Here is a 19,486-nt window from a genome sequence, read left to right as displayed (position 1 = left end):
GCTCGTATGTTCGCGGCTCGCACCATGTGAGAGGAAATACGAGACGAGCCGAGCACCAGCATATTGCTGTATTTTTACCAGCATATGGCTGTCCGCTATTGCCAAATCATCCACAAGCACGTCACATAGGCTCAATCTATGACTATTATTAGCTCAGTGGCTGCAAACATACTGCGTTCACACACACACACACACACACACACTTTTTCTCCCTCACGTGCACTCTTCTCTCTCCCTCTGGTTGTTTCGGTTAAAATGAATACTGTTCTCTGCTTTTCAACAAATCATTTGCACACATTTTTTCTTTATTTTTTGTATCTGAAGCTATAGCAGCAAAATTGAAAGCTCCGGTGTCTGTGACACGAAAACTTGTGTGATCGCGGCCGGCTCGCGGTGCAAACAGTCGTGCCGTGTACCAGCTGATTTGATGCGATGATTTAATGAAATGACTCGTAGCGTCTGCAATATCCCACGACCTTCCGAGTGTCCGAATTCGCACAGTGTACGCCCGCCATTAGACACGCACATGAAGCCTAAAGTACTAAAATGTGCAAGTCGCGGTCAGTTTCAAAGCACACACGCATAAGCTGCATTGAAGCTGGAAACTTTTGAGCGGATTATAGTGCTTTTAATTGCTCTACCTATTTATTAACAAACACGTCCCGCAATTTAGCAAAAGTAGAGACTGCTTTCACAATAATCACCGATTATGCTGATTCTGACGTTAAGTTTAGGGGGCACCAATGCTCAACGCTGTGAAGGGAAGGAAGTTGCGCAAGACGGAACGTGACATTTTCCTCTCTCTCCCTCTCTCTCCCTCTCTCTCCCTCTCTCTCCCTCTCTCTCCCTCTCTCTCCCTCTCTCTCCCTCTCTCTCCCTCTCTCTCCCTCTCTCTCACTCTCTCTCACTCTCTCTCTCTCACTCTCTCTCACTCTCTCTCACTCTCTCTCACTCTCTCTCACTCTCTCTCACTCTCTCTCAAAAATCTAACACATGGTTTAATATTATAGCTTATAGAAACGCCTGGCAATATAGAATTCACAATATAACATCTATAAAACAATTATAAATAGTAAGTGTATTTTCTTTAACTATCCAGTACCAACAGCAAAACCAATAACATCAGAGCTTATCGATACTGCGGTCTTTGATAATTTAGCACTGGCGCTGATTTAATACCGGGTTTCGGCACCCATCCCTAATCACATGCCTGGCTGGGAGCTCCCCCGGGCACAAGGAAACAGCTCTTTCCAGTGACACGCACTTGCGCCTCAGCTCTGCACCATTGGAAGAGTGTAGACTTTCACGCACAGGGTACCCCTCTGGGGACGATTATTTTAAGAGGCACAGATCTTCTATTGAAGGGGAAACCACTCTTTGGGGATCGGGGCATCCACCTTCAGATATGAGAATGATATGGATTCTGACAGGCTTCCGTAGATCACTCTCGGCCCATCCCTCGTGCACTAAATTCTCTCTGGGTGGAGATAAGGTTTTCCTTAAGCCTGATCCAGCCATCATGCCGAAATGTTTCCCTGCGTGCACATCGGGGGTGTTGTGGCTGTCTGCTTTTCACCCTCTGCCATTTTCCTCCACGGAGAATCAAAATGTAATGTGCCCGATCTGTGCGTTACAGACGTATTTGGCTAGGACAAATGCGTTCCAGAAGAGTGACCAACTCTTTGTTTAATGGGGTCATTCCACAAGGGGCTTAGCCGCCTCTTGGGTTATTTTCAGGAGAGTATCACTGCAGGACATCTGCTCTGCTGCAGTTGGGCTTCTCCTCATACGTTCGTGCGTTAATACAGGCTGGATGTCATCAGAACCTCAGTAGCACATTCGGTTTTGGGGCTGGGCTCTTCATAACCCTGCATTCTCTTGTGTGTGCCACACGTTTCATGCCCTGCTTGAACACCACAGTTCGGTGTGGCACACGGTGTGGTGTGGCTATATATGCCAGCAAGTAAGGGTCAGGGCCTTATCAGGCATTGGCTGTGCCCTCCTGCCGGTCTTGCCAGACTTGGTGCAATTGGATGTTTCTGCAGAGGTCAGGTACGGATGCCCTTCCTATAGGTGGATCTCTTCACTCAATGTGTCAGAGAACCGGAGTTATGACAGTAATCTATTGTTTTTGACAGTATATTATATTACATATAAAATGGTGGCACTGTATAAGTGTAAGGGGACTTTTAAATGTTTTTATATGTCCTTTATAATATTTTATCCTTTAGAAATGTTTTAGTAAATTTGTGTATGTATACATTTAATAATTTTGAGGTATATATATATAACCAAATAACCTAAGAGGTCTTAAAATTAAATCCTGACCTTTTTCTTCAGAACGTCTTTGATTGCGTTACTTATTTCGGCAAGTCTCCCTGGAGCCTGAAGCGCCTCCCCCTGGCAGGATTTAATCACAGCGTTCATGGACTCCAGCACAGCCATCACCACCTGTCTCTCTCTGTCTTGTCTCACTGCCTCCAGAAAACAAGGCAAAACCACCAGTAACAGCTTATGCAGAGCTGAAGAGATATAAAGAGAGATATGCAAGAGTTGATCACAGGATTCAGTGTAATTGAAAACTACACATTCTTTCACCTTCACATTGACTGCAGCTCATTTAACTAAAGAAGTAGGTGGAAAGGGAAGGATAAGGAGTGAATGAATGAGAGGGGCCTTGAGGCACTCCACAGCAATGCAGTCAGAGTTAAAAGTTAATCCTCTTGACAAGTGGCACTCCTCCTAATTCTTTCTGGGAGACATCAATAATGAGACAGACACAGAGCAGATGAAAAGGAAGGAGAAAGCAGCGTGATGTGAATATAAAGGAGAGTGCAAATCAAAAATCAGAGACATGTAGATGTGCGTGCCAGAGGAAGGAAGTTTGAGCTAAATCTTAATGGTAACAGTAAACATCACAAAACAGTATTTTTTTTTTGTCTGTAAATTCAACTATAACATATCATTATCATAAAAATAATCATAGCTATACTGTTATGCACATAATCTAGTAAATCCATCTAATTTTATTAATGATAAATAACTTATTTTATTTAAAGTTATTTAACTTGATTTACAGAAAACAAAATATAATACTTCATTCTAATGATATTCAAACAATGTCTGAAATACTTCAAAATAGATTAATTTATATTTTCTGGAGAAATGGCAATATCTGTATTCTCTATGTACTATTTAATAATAGTAAAAACATTTTTTTTTACAAGACAACATGTATATCAAATACAGTACGTGGAAAATTGGAGAAACATCAATACTCACATTATTTAAATAAATAAATATTATACATTATAATATGATTATTACAATCAAAACATTTCAAATACCATTAAAAATGTGTTTTTTTTGTACGATTTTACGATTTTTTAACCTTTTCTGCTCACTAAGGCTACATTTATTTGATCAAAAATACATAATACAAAAACAGTAATATTGCTAAATTTTATTAAAATTTTAAAATAGCAGTTTTCTATTTGATTATATTATACAAATGTAATTTATTCCTGTGATGGCAAAGCTGAATTTTCAGCACCATTCCAGTCTTCAATGTCACATTATCCTCCACAAATCATTCTGATATTCTAAATTGTTGCTCAAAAAAACATTTATCATCAAAACTATTTTTTGTGGAAACGGTGATGCATCATTTTTCTCATGATAATTTGATTAACATTGTAGCGACTCAGGCGAATCAAACACACAATCGCCAGTTACATTTAACAAATATGTTTTGAAAGTTGTGCTCACTAGCATACCTTCCCCCAACACAACAGAGGGAGATTCTTCAGTCACCCTGGAAACCATCTGATAAGATCTTTTTATGGCCGGAGAGAATTCGGCCACATGAAGTCTTATACACAAAGAGTTTAAGACACAGAGCTTTTGCCTCAAATTATAGACAAACCATCTATAAATGAACATGCACCCCAGGACATTATATGTAAACACATAACTGTCTTGTAAAATGTTTATTCTGTATGGTATTTTGCATCTTTTTATCTTTGTCTTAACAAAGTACTAGTTCAGATAACCTCATATATGTCATGTCTCCTATCAAATTAATGCTCACTTCACGACTTACACTTCCATGTATATCACTTATTCAGAAAAGGCAGTGTGTGTTTGTTGCATTAATTATAGTATGAAGACTCAGAGACCCACTGAGTCGAACTTTCAAACAAAGGACAATAAAATCTGCTGAGGAATTTCCCGCCGGGAAATCCCAACACTCTCATTGGTTAAGTCTAACCCCAGAGGGTGGGACTACTCCCAGACCTTAAAAGAGGTGCTCGGATGCCCTCCCTCTCTCTCTCTTCTCTCTCTGGCTGAACCAACACGTCATCGTGGCTGGCACTTAAGCCATGCCACCAATGCAGGCCCTCCAAGCAGGCCTCATCTCTTCCAAAAATCTTCTCTTCTACAATCCGATCTTCAAGAACACGAAGCATCGCTAAAGCAAACAGCCGCTTCCCTCCCAACCTCGGAAAGGACCGCCGGACACGCAGAGACACATACGCACACAAGCGAGAAGCCAAAACGAAACCAAAAAGAATGCAAGTATTCTTATTCTTACTGCTGTAAAGAGGGTGTGTTATTTTCCCGTTGGGATAAATTAACTCCGTGAAGGTCGTATTTGGTTGAACTGAAGGAAAGCTGTTTCTTACCCTCCCCCACTCTCTTTGTCTCTCTCTCTCTCCCTCTCTTTGTCTCTCTCTCTCTCTTTTATCTCTCTCTAACTTCAGTCTATTCATTATTCTCTTTTATGTATTCTTTTGTTAATATCTATACTTCTACTCTCTTGTTGCAAATTTAGTATGTACTTTCTGTGTGAATTGTAGTGTTATTTTTAGTCTGTGTTTATTAAACCTCCGAAAGACATTTAATGAGTTGAATCTGTTATTCTGCCACATACACAAAGTCAATGAAACTTGCGATCTAAACGTTACCTAACTGCTTATGCTACTATGTTAGTAAAGTAAACTGTATGACCATTTGAAATATTGAACTTATCCTGATCAGTAAAGTTAATGTTTCTCATGCGCTCGTAAAGCAGTAATCCCTTTATTGAGAATTGATTTGAAAAGTCTATAACTAATTTGCAGGACAAACTTAGTAGGATAATTTCAAGCAATTTCATAAAGGGTTACTTGTATTTAATTAAACAATTTTCCCTATCGGAAAATTTTAATACGTAATGAACAACTGGCAAATCATATTCATAAATTCATGAATATTGAATATTAAATCCCTTTTGAGTTAATTATTCCCCGAGACATTAAACTCATAAGCTCGTTGTTGTTACAACATTAAAGAAAAAAAATCACTGTCACTTTTGATTCAATTTCTATAAGAAAATGACAGACTCCAGCCTTTTGAACATTAGTGTATAACTTTCTGTTTTTATTAAAAGAACACAATTAGAGACCTTAATTTTTTGTACTAGGAACAATTATTTGATTGCTAATTCTAATTGCAACTGATTCATTATAAAAATTCTAAGAATTGACATTTCTAGCTCCTGTGATAATCCACTAACCTGGCAATACATGTGTAGGCTATAGTTTTAGGCTATATCTGTGTAGGCTATATCTGTGTTTAGGCTATATCATGTGTAGGCTATATCTATGAGTTTTAGCATCATAGATATACGAGGCATGAACAGCACAGCAGAATCTCTACCAGCAGACACACTGCTACTATCTACACTATATGCTGTCATACCGCTCAAACCTATTGTGTACAGTTGGTGTGAATGTACCCTGGTGGTTGGCCTCCGTTGGGTTTTCCTTCCAGACTTTGTGCTGAGCTCGGCAGAACTGGCCCATGGCTCCAAAGGCAGCTCTCCTCACATCCTCATGTGGGAACTGATGGATGCACATGTACAAAAGAGCACAAACATCAGTAACGCATCAGCATTATGGTGCAAGCACTCCTGAATCCACAAACATAACACTCACATCATGGAGCTCATAGACCTGCTGGAAGCTGGACTCCAGGAAGGGCTGGAACGCCACTCTGGGAGACAATGGACAAAAAATAAGACAATGGATTGGGGGATATTAAGAACTACTTTAATGACACAGAAGTCCAGCCCAACATTATATCCTGCTCAGATATCCTGCCTAATATTCTTAATAAGAGAACAGCATTTATTTGAAATAGAAACCTTTTGTAACATTACTTTTTTTTAAATCGATTTCATGCATCCTTGCTAAAAAGTATTATTTTGTTCCAAAAATAAAATCGTATGGCTGGTTTCCAAAGTTTGGTACAGTACACAAGTTTTGCTGTTTCCAATGTTAGAAGTTGTGAATGATACCCTAATTCCAAACCGTACCGTACCGCTTTTTTGGCACCCTTCATTTGGGATACCTACCAAAGTAGTCTGGTGCTAAAAGGTGGAGATAGACTCACAGCAGAACGTTGATTGGTTGACAGAGAATCATTACTTGCATGATACAACACAAGAGGTACCATTATTTAATATACAGTTGAAATTTTCCACTACTGTTATTGTGTCACGAAATATAATTTTAGGAGTTTTCAGGTGAGAATGTTGTTGTTTAAAGCTCAAATCTGTGGTTTATTTATAAAGATAGGGCTATTTGAAAAATGTTAACTGCCGTTTTCAGAGTTGTGTGATCCAGTCGATCACTGCCGAAAGCAGAATTTTCTCGGCTAGTCCTTCTGACGTTTGATCTAACAGACGATCTATGGACTGATGAATCTATCATTTGTTCCCTGGCAAATCGTTTTGGCTGTGGGCAAAGGAAAGTTTCATAACTTTATATATTTAGGTTATTCAAAGGAAGTGTATGTAAGATTGTGGCCAAAACTGGTACAGCAGGTGTACCCACAACTAGACTCAAGGTTGCCAGATAGGCTGCTGGATCCAGCAGGAACGTTTGAAGCTGCAGCTGTGGTAACTAGAGCAGAGCTGGCAACCCAGATACCAAAACAATACTGACTATGTGATTGGATGATGGGTGGAGCTTCAGGCCAAAACACATGTCAACATCAACATCAGTTGAGGGCTGCAACAACAACTTTTAAATGACAATATCCTGGCCGGACTACTGCTGTCAGTGATAAGAGTATTTGAAATTAACAGGATTTCTTAATGTCTAGTGACAAATCAGGGCCATTTTATGATTAATTAAAATACATTTCTTACATGCAGTTCTTTTAACTTAATCGTTGTAGACTAGAATGCTGATTTTGTATGTTTGACTTAATTGTTTGCTTTATTTCTTATTGTATAAATTCTTGTACATTGTACTTATACAATGGCTAGTACTGATCATTAAACCTGACATTTAACAAAAAGACAGGGTTGTGTTTTGTCATTTGTAATAATTTATTACATTGAAGATAATCAGAGACAGTACATAATTATGTACATAATATCTGGACCATATATTAATGTTTTTAATATTTTAAAAAATGTAAACAAAAAGAGGCAGCTCAGGTTGTTTTATATTTCGCTTTGTTATAAATATAGGCCTACAAACAGTGAAGACCACAGTACAGACCTAAACCACAATTGTGTGACTAATATTATGTTTAAATTAAAAGAGGCAGAGTGGTGTTTTTAAGAACATAATTTGTTTTATTGTTGCCTAAATTATACATAAAGAACCAGAGTAGCAGAGTGAGCTGAGAGACTCTATCAAGAATGCGGCTGTACCATCCTGCATCATACTGTACTGTACTATACTGAATTGTACCACTTGGTGGAAACGAGCCATTACTGGCCCCAGACTTTGAATGGTAGTTCACCTTATTCAAGCCTCTAGTTTGTAAATGCAAATGCATGAGAGTTTGTGTGCATTATGTAAAACATGCCTCATTACCCTGTGTTGAAGGCGATTTCACCCAAAGCATCACAAGCATCTTCTTTTTCATCTATGTAAGCATTTTCCACACTGAATCTAAGAATGGAGAGAATCCTGATTAATGCTCTTACATAAGAAAAAACTAAAGAGGCAGAAAGAGAGAGACAGAGACATACCCTGAAACATCTCTGTCATCAATCGAAGTCTCTTCCTCATCATCTAAAACAACATCACCTGCTTCACTTTCTTCATCAGCATCATCATCATCGTCGTCGTCCAGGAGCACAAACTGTTTGTCTTCTTCTAAATGAGCCTGTGAAGTGGATAGGAATATTATAATACTTGTAATGTTTGGTGGTGTACAGAAGATGATATGCGAGAAAAGTCCTACACTGACCGTCACACCCTCTGTGGATCTGAGTGACAGCAGCATCACCGTGGTGATGGAAGTTAGATGAGGGGTTAGACAGTCTGGACTCACTTCAGATACAGCAGAGAATAAGCTATATCTGGGGAGAGAGAGGGGAAGAGAGAGAGAGAGACACTTTTTCTTCCCCCTTATAACATTTATATATACACATACATCATTATTAGAGCAAACATAAGAGGATTCTTGAGGTCATACGTGCAACGGCGCAGGTCTGGATCATCCACGGCATCTGTGAGGTTTAGACATAACTGCACACACTCCGCTGCCAATGGACTAAACATTTCCTTACCGACAGTGCGTGCCAACACGGAAAGTGTGTCTATGAGACATACAGAGAAAGAGGAGTGATGAAAAAAGGCTGCATGCCGCCTCATGCATGATGCTGGTTTTTACAATGATAATCATTGTTTTTTACCTAGTGCCTGTATCTGCTGAGCCCTCATCTCCTCTCTTGTGTCTGTCAGGAATCCCTTCAGACTCTCAATAATTGGAGGAAAGTAAGGCACTAGCATCCCCTTGGCTGCATTAGCTGAGAAAGAGAGATCTCATAAGTCTGGGCATAACTATAACAACATAAATCACAGTGTTAATAGTAGGACAAAGTTACCGATTGCTCCAATTGCACTGACAGCTAGCTCTTTCAGTTTAAAGTTTTCTGCACTATTAAGGGCTGACAACATGGTTTCCATTAGAGTGGGCAGATAGGGCTCAATTTCTTCTTGACCTGATCATAAGAATGAAAAGGAATAAGAGAGAAGGGTAGGCAAAAAGGGTGAAGGGAAAACATTTAAATGAATCAAGCAAACAAATAAAGTATATTATATTGATAAATCATTTATAATTTTACAAATCTACAAATACAGAGATATTTAATTGTGTCTGCATTCTAACCCAAGTTCTCTAAGAAGTTTTCTAAGGCATAGAAGGCCTTCGTCATGTGTCCGATTTTGGTCTGATTCACTGCTGACAAGTATCCATGCAACAATGGCATCAGTTCAGCATGGAATTTACTGATGTCCGGCTGTGAAAGACACATTAACTATCTTTAAACTCAAATCAAAACAGTAAAAAATTATTTAAAAAATAAGTTACTTTGAGTTAATACAATGAACATTTTTGAGAATCGACAACCTTTATTCGAATATTTTCAAAATATTTTGTAAGCATATTGGGTAACTGTATTTTATTTGTGATGACGCAGTGAAACTGCCAAACAGCCAAATTGTGCTATTTTCATGATTTATCATATTTTGTATGTGGTTCAGATACTGTAATAATATTTTGAGTTTCTATTTATTAAACAATTTCCTAAATTGTATCAACTAAAAAATGTATTTCAATAAACTCAAAATTAAGGCAATCAGGTTACTTACTTTAAGTTAAACCAACAATTTTTTTACAGTGTCATAAAAGGCATTTGAGAAGAAATGTATTGACGTTTCACTCTGACCTGCAGGTGCTCAGAAAACTGCCCAAGGGCGAAGAGCGCTGCGCTACGGACCACCTGGTTATTGTCCGATAGGCTGCGACACACTGTTTGAAGCATGGATGACAACATCCTAACACACAGAAACAAAAGGTAAAGTGTTAAGCAGACTGCTTTGTTGTGCATTTGAAAAATTTGGTGCTATGAATTTGAGTGTAAATCTGTGTATAATTGTAAAGTACAGCCTACTTGGTGCGGATGTGATCTGCACAGCCCTCGGCCAGCACTGCCATACACATGAGACCTCCCTTACGCTCATACGGGTTCTCACTTGACAAGCAAGCCTGAGTGAAAGGCAACTGCAGGATACAAAATCACACTACATTTTAATAGAATCACTGGAATGTATTGAGTCTACTTTTCATAATCTTCACAATAATTCTTTAAAATAAGTAGTTTACTAACCAGCTGATTGAAGAGTTTTTCTGGTGGCATGTGAAGAGCCATTGTGTCAATGACCTGCAGAGGGGAACACGTTAGCTAGTCATTTGAACACAAGAGAGAGTGAGATACTTTAGGTACAGTATAGGGCAGTGCTTCTCAAATGGTGGGTTTCATTTTAAGTGGGTCGCAGAGTGTGTAGTAAAACCACCACCACCACCCCCAGCATTCTAAATGTTTTAATGATGCACAACTTTTATTTTGAAAGATGTGTGTCAAAGCTGTTTAAGTAAAGAGTGCCTGAGAAAAACGAATTGCCCTGATTCACTATCTGCTCATGATATGTTGTCAGTGTCATTATTCTAATGTTATTTTCTTAACTTGTTACTAACTTTACTGTGCCCTGTCAGAATTTATTCTATGCTTGCAACATGGATGCTTCAATTGCACGTGCAAATGCAGATGTGCACTGTATATCATTTCACTATATATAAAGATAATAAGACATTGCAAGAATGCAACGTGGCAGTTACACTGTCAATTAGTAACTCGTGAAATTAGCAAGAAGTACAGACAATTATGTAAGAAGTATGTTGTGTTTTAACTGGGAAGAATTTACATGTAGGTATCATTCTATTCATCAGGATCAGTGTACATGATTTACTTCATATTCACCATGTAGATGGTAAACATAACCTTGACCCACTATATATCACTATTTTCACTTTGTGTTATTTTCAATATTTTTGATGACTCTGAAGGCTCATACCAATTTACTAATTTTCCTGTATAAACAAAAACTAGTTTGGGACTGCTATTTAATAGCTTTACCTTATATTTATAAGTGTTAGTGATATTCTAAAGTGGGATGTTTCTAAAAGTGGGATGTTACTTGTGCGTTTCAACCATTTTTGATGTCTGGTTCTATGTCTGGTTTCTTAAGCTTAAGCCTAGTCCCAGACTAAAATGCACCTTTAAAATGCTATCTTAACTGAAAGCAACTTGCACTGACATATCTTAACTCTTTTCCTGCTTTGACGAATATATTCATAATTTGTGAGCAAACGGTTCTGTGTTTTCACTGTTATATGGTAGTGGGTACTATTAAACATCTTCTGATCGAGACATCTGAGAGGAAGATGCAGAAACAAGCAATATCATATGTAATCATATGCATATGTAAAGTAACACGATCACCAACATTAAACAAGATTATTAATCAAAACTGCCTAATGTTACTAAATGAAATATCGACCCAGGACAAGATATAGGACTGAAACTTTGGGGGTGTTGATGGACTCGATCTACTCTATGTTTTGATCATCACTCTGAATCAGACCTGAATGTAGTCTTTGACAAAAACATTTAATTGAACTAAGGTCTACTCCTGGATTAATCTTAGCCCTTTCAGTGAAACCAGGCCTCAAATTCCTAAAATTTCCTCAAATGAAAAAAAGTGGGTTGTGGCTTAATGTCCATGGGGAAATATGGGTCCCCTGGCCAAACCAGTTGAGAACCACTGGTATAGGAGAATGAGTATGAGATGAAGCATGCGAAGACACTTACCTGAACAGCAAAGTGTTTGGGATTCTCACTGTCGTCCTCAGTATCATCTTCCTCATCCTCTGGGTCCTCTTCTCCAGGAGGAGGCGCTGCACTCAAGATTGGAAACACTACTTGCAGGATTGGCTGTAAGAGTTTATGCTTTATAACAGCCTATAGAACAGATACAAAAAAACAGAAGTGTTTATTTATTTTGCTCCAGCATGAAAAATAAGGGGGTTTTTTTTAGCATAAGAAAGCACATTTATGATAGTTGTTGTCAGATTTCATTGGTAATTTCAAATAATTAATGTTTGATGTTTTCCCATTCAAAGAGATAGAAGCTACAATTGCATGACTGAAATAGAAGCCCGAGAGGCGTTTCAAAGATGGCCACCGGGTGAAATTGGACTTAATTTACATGAAAAAGCGCCCATTCATTTACATTATATGAACTCACATGGATTATTTTTCTAAAGATCTTTGTTTGCATTTACCTGTCAGAAATGAAGTCATATACATCAGGGATGGCATGAGGAAAATTAGACAATTTTCATTTTTGGGAACATTTGGAGTATGTTCCACAACAGTCCATGCAACATACATTACGTTATTAGGATGGTGTGCGCAAAGCAGTACATGCGCTAGGTCAATGTTGAGACAGATGAATCTACTAGGTGGCAATACACTAGAGCTTAGATCGGGCTCAAAAAAATCAAACCCGACCCTACCTGAGCCTGTGCATGTTGTGTCGGAGCCTGGCCCGGCCTGAAACATTAACTGTAATAATGAGCCCGAACCCAATTTAAACCCGCCCATGTATTAAAACGAATTATTAATTCTATTAATTCTGACGAGAACTAGCCTGTAATGAGTGGAGCAAAGCAGACCAGTGTGACTCAGCTCAATAATCCACAGGTACACTCATGAACAGCTCAGTGTAAAATGATGTTTGCTCAAATCCAGCTCAGACATTACATTTACCTGTAGCAGGCTTGTGCACAATTCAGAATTGAATTAAGAATGACTCTCAAATTACAATTAAATTCTTGAATTTGAATTGATGTCAAAAACAGGATGTAGAATTACAATTTGAATTAAAGGTAGCAGAGTTGAAATTCAAGAAAAAATCTAAGAAATTCATATACATGTCCATCTTGCCATAGCAGCTTCCTCTGCACCTGTGGAGAGTGTCTTTAGTGTTGCAGGAAAGATCTTCAGAGCAGAACGCTGCAGACTCATTGATAAACATTTGAAGAGTGATTGAGAATAAATGCATCAGTGTTGCTCAATGAGTTTTGCATTGGAAGTAATGATAACTGCATTTACAACAACTTTGTGTTATTTTATTACTTAGAAATTAAAATAACATTGGAACAAAACTAAAACAACATAGAGGGGGTAATTATTTATTTAAATTGATCATTATCTGAATTATAGAACAAAATGTATGCAGGGTTGAGAAGTGACTCTGTAAAAAAATGAATCATGGGTCTTGTAATTTTCACACAAAAAATTTAAGGTGATAATAAAAAATAGTGTGTATTTTTTCTTAAGAAAATTATGGTTCAGTGTTGTATAGAAATAAAACCAAGAGATAAACTTTCCTAATTTTTTTTAAGGAAATATAAGCAATTTGGAGGCTTGAATTGAGGAACTGATTAAGATGATAATATCAAGGAAAATGAGATTACTTGTTCATTTTAAGAGAATTTGTTTTATTTAGAGACACCATTGTAAGTTCCCAGCATGCTTTGCATAAGGCTGGAAATGGAGATTAATATTGAAATGAATGTTGTTTAATGTGTTTTTGAGTAAAGGGAAACACCTGTTAATGTATAATGTTCATTTATGTTTGACATTTGAAAGAATTTCTGTTATGTTGAAGCTTTGCAGTTCATTTATTGCAGTTTTACCATTACCATTGTGCAGACGAGTAGAGCTTCTGGTTAGGTTGTGATGTGAATAACTTATTATTATTATGAAGAATGTTGCTTTGTTCAATAAGCACTAACTTTGCTAATGCTAGTGCAATAACAAGTTTGTTTCTACTTGTGCCAGTATCAAACAGACTACTATCATCAAACGCGGGTTAGGGTCAAGTTCGGGCTTGGGCAGGGAATCTAAACTCTACAATACACACAGTTGTGATGTATTGTGCAGTAGCAGAAGAAGATTGTTTGATACAAAACAACACAGTGACTGTGTCCGAAATTGCCCCATACTCTTAAATAGGGCACTATTTGAAAGGACAGCCATTTGTAGTAGTTTCCGAAACCATAGTTGACATTATATTGTGCCCTCATTTAATCCCACAATGCACCACAATGACAAGTGTAAAACTGATGTCACGCTCAATAGGTAGAGAATACCCACAATGCATTGTGAGAGTCACAAGCTGAATTGTCAATTCATCCATTTTCCAAACCACACTGGTCCTGACAAATTCCTTTTTCATTGATTATTCATTTTTTTTGTTTTTCATATGATTTCATCTGAAATTAATAACAGTTCAAACATGCTAGTTTCCATGGGAGAATTCAAAATAAATATTTTCATTACAGTGTCTGAATTGACTCACTCATTCACTCCTTCAGGTGATCAATATTAGTGAAGTAATGTAGGGAACAGTGAATGAGAGTATGGAGGCAATTTCGAACACAGCACGTGTTTCAAGAACAGTAAACAGAGCAGCATATCATTCTCCCTGTTTTTTTTCCCATGGATTTTTCTTCCTTTATCCTTCCAAGCGAATGTCCTGTAAATGGTACGACTCAGTGCTGCCCTCTGAAGTTTTGTAGAGTATAGAAAAGCAACTGCGCATGTGTCTAACTCGTCCTTCTGCATTGAGTGCACTTTGAAAGCTGTGCGGACACCGACTGTGACGGAGCAGAACACGGAAAATGAAGTATACCCCAGACAGTAGGAAAAGCAAAGGCAAGAAGTGAGAGTTACCTTGTTTTTAAGCCTGATGAGAACAGCGATGCATGACAGGGCTTTTACACGTAAAGAATCACTAAGGGAGACGTCTGCACTGATCTAGAAGACAGAATATATATTGTATTACCCAATGGCTTCAAATCAACATTATCACTTTGAAGATGTGCGGACAAACCTCAAGGCAAAACCGGACAATTTCAGCAATGTGCGGGACAATGACGGACACCTCGCTTTCCATCATCTCATCAAAGACTTCCATTGCCTCGCTGGCCTGGTCCTTAAAAGATGAAGAAAAAATGAAAGATTGAGGGATGGTCGAAGCCATTGGGACACTTAAAGGCTCATAAAGGCCAACTGATCAATGAAGCGATGCAATTCTCACAGTGTTTAGCACATCATTGAGTATCATAATGGAAACAGTAAATGGAGCATTACCATACGAACACAGCATTAATGTATCAAAGTGTCCTCACCTGGTTTTCCTGAATGAGGCATTTAAGAGCAACGAGCAGTTTGGGGATCAGAGATCGCATCAGGTTCTGAAAGAGAGAAAAACAACATTTGAACATAATGAATGCAGTATTAAACACTAATTATTTTATCCAAGTGCAAATTACGGCAGTCAGAGGAAGCAGAACGGACCATCTCCTCTGTGCCGGTGTAAGTCGTGATGGAGGTAAGGGTGAGAATGCAGTAGTAGAGAGCCGTAGGATTGTTCAGGTCTTGGAGAACTGTCCCAAACAGCTGGAGAAGTTGCTTGTAGTGTGGTTTAAAGGGCTCTGGGTTTGATCCCACCACCTTGCTGAGCAATAAAAGACCCACCTGAACAGAACAAAAAATGTATTCAAAATCTTTTTATTGTTGTTTTGTGTGACAAGAATGGTACATCAGTAAGAAAGTAAAGACAATTTCCCTTATTAACACCCCATACACATACACACACACACACACACATTCCAACTAACTCAAATGGACAGAGAAATCAAACAAACAAAAGCTAAATAAATAATTTCCAAAAAGAACAGACTGCATATTAGCTTAAAGGGATAGTTCACCCAAAATGAAAATTCTGTCATCATTTACTCGCCTGCATGTTGTTCCAAACCTGTATGAGGTTCTTTGTTCTGTTGAACACAAAAGAAGATATTTTAAAGCAAGTTGGATTGCCAACATAATTTATAATCTTCTTTTGTGTTCAGCAGAAGAAAGAAAGTCATTCAGGTTTGGAACAACATACAGGCGAGTAAATAATGCCTTTTTCATTTTTGGTGGAACTATCCCTTTAACCCAAAATTAAATTAATCTCCACGTGTGCTTACATACTATACTTTCAAAAAATATATATAATAATAATATAATAATAATTTTATTTTGATTAGAATAGTCATATACATTAATATAAATACCTAAATGTAATATATTACAAATAAATACCTAAAATTGTATAACATATTTCTTAAATGTATACATGCATGTGTGTGTATTTATTTATACACAGTACACACATATTATGTAAACAAACTTTTATTTTGGATGCATTTGACTGTTCGCAAAGACCTGCTCTCTTTAGTTACTGTTGCTATGTCCAACAAGCCATGGTGCTTACATCGCATGTATTTAATTTGGAAAAAATTAAATTAAATTAAATTTGTAAATTAAATAATATTTGTATTAACATTGAATGTATAATATATTTGATAAAGATCTAATATCATAAATGTTCCATGGTAGTGGCAGAGAACTTTTTTTAACAAGTTTAAATGTTACCTGTCTATCCTGTGAGTTATTGCTTTTAGTAGACTGGTTTAATAGGGTGAGAAGAGCAGGCCAGCGGTCTGGAGTCTCGTGTTTCACCAGGACAGCACTCAGCTGAGACAGAGCGTGACGAACTGTGTGTCTGAGGAATGGAAATTAAACAAAAATGTAACACCTACGAAATAAAAACTGGCATATATGCCATGATTTACTAGTAATATATGTTCCTTAGACTATGGTAGTAGTAGTATTATTTTATTGTTTTATAGTTTATTGCTATACCATCACCATTAGCTATTACATGGCAGATACAAACCTATTAAACATTTAACATAATATCATAAATACAACATAATGAAAATAAACATTTGACAAAATTCTACTTAAAAAAATTAAAAATAAGTATATGTACAAAATGAGTACAATTCTATAAAATATTATTTAAATATTCACATGCTGAAGATTTTAAGTTTTTCTGGATCCATCAATAAGCCCTTAAAAGTCTACCCTGAGAGCATAACAATAAAACATTGGGCAGTTCAAACGTTTTACAGACAAGTTGGTACAGCTAACTACGGTAATAGCAGATAGTATAAGACATTGTACAGTGTAAATGTAGTTATCATTCAGTATCATAGTTTACATTATTATACCATGGCACTGCCAGACTTACTCTGTTTCTTGCTGTAATGCCTGCAGCACCACTGCCTTCAAACTGAGAGAGCAGGAAGAAAACATTTGAATCACAAATTAACAAATGTAAGTTACATTAAAACAGAATTAATTATACAAGTGAAAAATGTCCAAAACCTTTCTCGGTGGTCTGGACTGATTTTCTTCCAATGTTTTCTAACTCTCATCCTGAGCATCACTGCAGCCGACTGACGGACCTGAAGCAAGAATAAAAGCAAGTCTTTTGAGTAAGACTATAAAAACTTGATATAAAGACTGAAATTAAAAACGGTAACTTACCTGTGGGTTCTGAGATCCAGTCATAACTGCACATAAAGCAGGAATGATAGCTGGATCTTTAAATGCCTGTTTCAACTCGGCTGTGGCCTGAAAAAGAAAATGACATTCATTAATATCATCACGAGCTTAAGACCGTTAACGTTAGTTAAATTACTAGCGTTAAACTCTAAAGCTCCGAAAATAATGCTTATGCTGGACAGAATATTAAAAGACAAGTATTAACGTTACATGGTGAAAATTAAATTAATCAAAATATACCATAACAGCTGTTTTGGCACAGAATGACAGTTTCTTGTAAGTATCTAACCTGCTGAATAACAGCGTTGTCCGGTTCTGTCAGCCGCACCAGGATGCGCTCGAGTTCTTCTGACATCATTAAAGTTAGCCGTTAAACGTTCAGACGTTATTTATTCAAAAATATCAAGTAAATGACACCGAGAACCAGAGCAAATCAAATTACACTATATCTATATATTCCGACACGATTCGGGTCATAAGAATATTAGAGAACTATGGAAGTATCACATAAATAAACTGTCATGGGGAAATATTATTTAACTGCACGAGAGATTATGTGTGGAGTTCCCAAAGTTACCACGCTGGATAGAAGAAGAAAACGCCGCATGAGTTGGACGTTAAAGGGACCACAGCCCTGAAAACATGAGTCAGAGAGATATTTGAGCGGTACTCCAACAACAGCGCCTGCTATGGTAATGGAGGTCGAACTTCACTGTACACACACCACTGAAAAAAATATGCGCAGTTTGTGGTTGAATAATATGAAACTGTTTGTTTGTCATTCACGCAATTAATTTCTTCACATTTTGTTTCTGTTTGTTTTGAAGTGGGTCATGTTTAGGCGGATCCTTGCTTGAGACGATGAAGCGCTAATGGGCTATTTGCATTTGGATCTCCATTAGAAAGAGCTGCAATGAACAGATGACAAACGACGATTATCAGAACAGAAAACCCAGCTGAAAGAATTTGAATGAGTGAAGAGGACTTGAGTGTGCAATACATTTTAAAAACATAGCCACAGAACATAATAAATAAATCTGACAAAATATTGTATATAAAAATATATAAAAATAAATAAACAAACACAACAATTATGTATGTATATATATATATATATATATATATATATATATATATATATATATATATATATATATATATATATATATATATATATATATATATACTTGTTGTGTTTGTTTATTTATTTTTATATAGGTTTTATATACATTTTTTGTTTTTTTATTTGTTTATTATTAATTTATCGATTTAAATATATATTTTAAATCGATAAATTTATAATAAATAAATTAAAAATAAAATGTAAAAATAAACCTAAATAAATAAATAAATCTGACAACAATGGTATAAATAAAATTATGCTTCAAAAAAATATTTTTTTAAATAAAACCTAAATAAATAATAAATAAAAAATGATAAATCGGACAAAATATGTGTGTGTGTGTGTGTGTGTGTGTGTGTGTGTGTGTGTGTGTGTGTGTGTGTGTGTGTGTGTGTGTGTGTGTGTGTGTGTGTGTGTGTGTGTGTGTGTGTGTGTGTGTGTGTGTGTGTGTGTGTGTGTGTGTGTGTGTGTGTGCCTAAATTAATAACAAACAAAAAATAAATAAATGAACAAAAAATAAATAGGCCTATATAAAACCTAAATAAAAATAAATAAACAACTTAAACACAACAAGTGAATAAATAAATCACCTAACAACATGGGTATCATAATTTAAACTTAGGTTTAAAAAAAATGTTTTTATAAACATAAATAGATAAATAAATGACATCTGACAATAATGGGTTCATAATTGGAAAAAAACATGCTTACAAAAAACAAACAAACAAATATACAAATAAAACGTTTATAAAACATAAATAAACATAAATAATAAAGTGAAATCTGACAATAATGGTCTTATAATTTAAACAAAGCATGCTTAATACATACATACATACATACATACATACATACATACATACATACATACATACATACATACATACATACATACATACATACATACATACATACATACATACATACATACATACATACATACATACATACATACATACATACATACATACATAGTACTGAAA

General features: G+C 36.5%; 1 protein-coding gene across 1 annotated transcript in view; it reads right to left on the bottom strand.

Moving 5' to 3' along the window:
- ipo4 (importin 4) overlaps positions 1 to 18,001 on the bottom strand; it is a 28,285-nt gene extending 10,284 nt beyond the window's left edge. Inside the window, exons 1-23 of the mRNA XM_067434991.1 lie at positions 17,670 to 18,001; positions 17,363 to 17,449; positions 17,201 to 17,280; positions 17,064 to 17,105; positions 16,403 to 16,532; positions 15,278 to 15,457; positions 15,109 to 15,174; positions 14,811 to 14,912; positions 14,651 to 14,734; positions 11,720 to 11,869; positions 10,178 to 10,231; positions 9,962 to 10,071; positions 9,737 to 9,845; positions 9,178 to 9,307; positions 8,894 to 9,010; positions 8,702 to 8,815; positions 8,482 to 8,605; positions 8,254 to 8,365; positions 8,033 to 8,169; positions 7,875 to 7,952; positions 5,979 to 6,036; positions 5,780 to 5,885; positions 2,329 to 2,522 (exon numbers count right to left, since the gene is read on the bottom strand). Of these exons, the coding sequence (XP_067291092.1) occupies positions 2,329 to 2,522; positions 5,780 to 5,885; positions 5,979 to 6,036; positions 7,875 to 7,952; positions 8,033 to 8,169; positions 8,254 to 8,365; positions 8,482 to 8,605; positions 8,702 to 8,815; positions 8,894 to 9,010; positions 9,178 to 9,307; positions 9,737 to 9,845; positions 9,962 to 10,071; positions 10,178 to 10,231; positions 11,720 to 11,869; positions 14,651 to 14,734; positions 14,811 to 14,912; positions 15,109 to 15,174; positions 15,278 to 15,457; positions 16,403 to 16,532; positions 17,064 to 17,105; positions 17,201 to 17,280; positions 17,363 to 17,449; positions 17,670 to 17,738 (2,433 nt within the window). The 5' untranslated portion in view covers positions 17,739 to 18,001. The remainder of the gene's footprint in view (positions 1 to 2,328; positions 2,523 to 5,779; positions 5,886 to 5,978; positions 6,037 to 7,874; positions 7,953 to 8,032; positions 8,170 to 8,253; positions 8,366 to 8,481; positions 8,606 to 8,701; positions 8,816 to 8,893; positions 9,011 to 9,177; positions 9,308 to 9,736; positions 9,846 to 9,961; positions 10,072 to 10,177; positions 10,232 to 11,719; positions 11,870 to 14,650; positions 14,735 to 14,810; positions 14,913 to 15,108; positions 15,175 to 15,277; positions 15,458 to 16,402; positions 16,533 to 17,063; positions 17,106 to 17,200; positions 17,281 to 17,362; positions 17,450 to 17,669) is intronic.
- Between the last annotated feature and the right edge of the window lie 1,485 nt (positions 18,002 to 19,486).

Source organism: Pseudorasbora parva, chromosome 24, assembly GCF_024679245.1.
Source record: "Pseudorasbora parva isolate DD20220531a chromosome 24, ASM2467924v1, whole genome shotgun sequence".
Lineage (NCBI taxonomy): Eukaryota > Metazoa > Chordata > Actinopteri > Cypriniformes > Gobionidae > Pseudorasbora > Pseudorasbora parva.
This window is presented reverse-complemented; position numbering and strand designations above follow the sequence as displayed.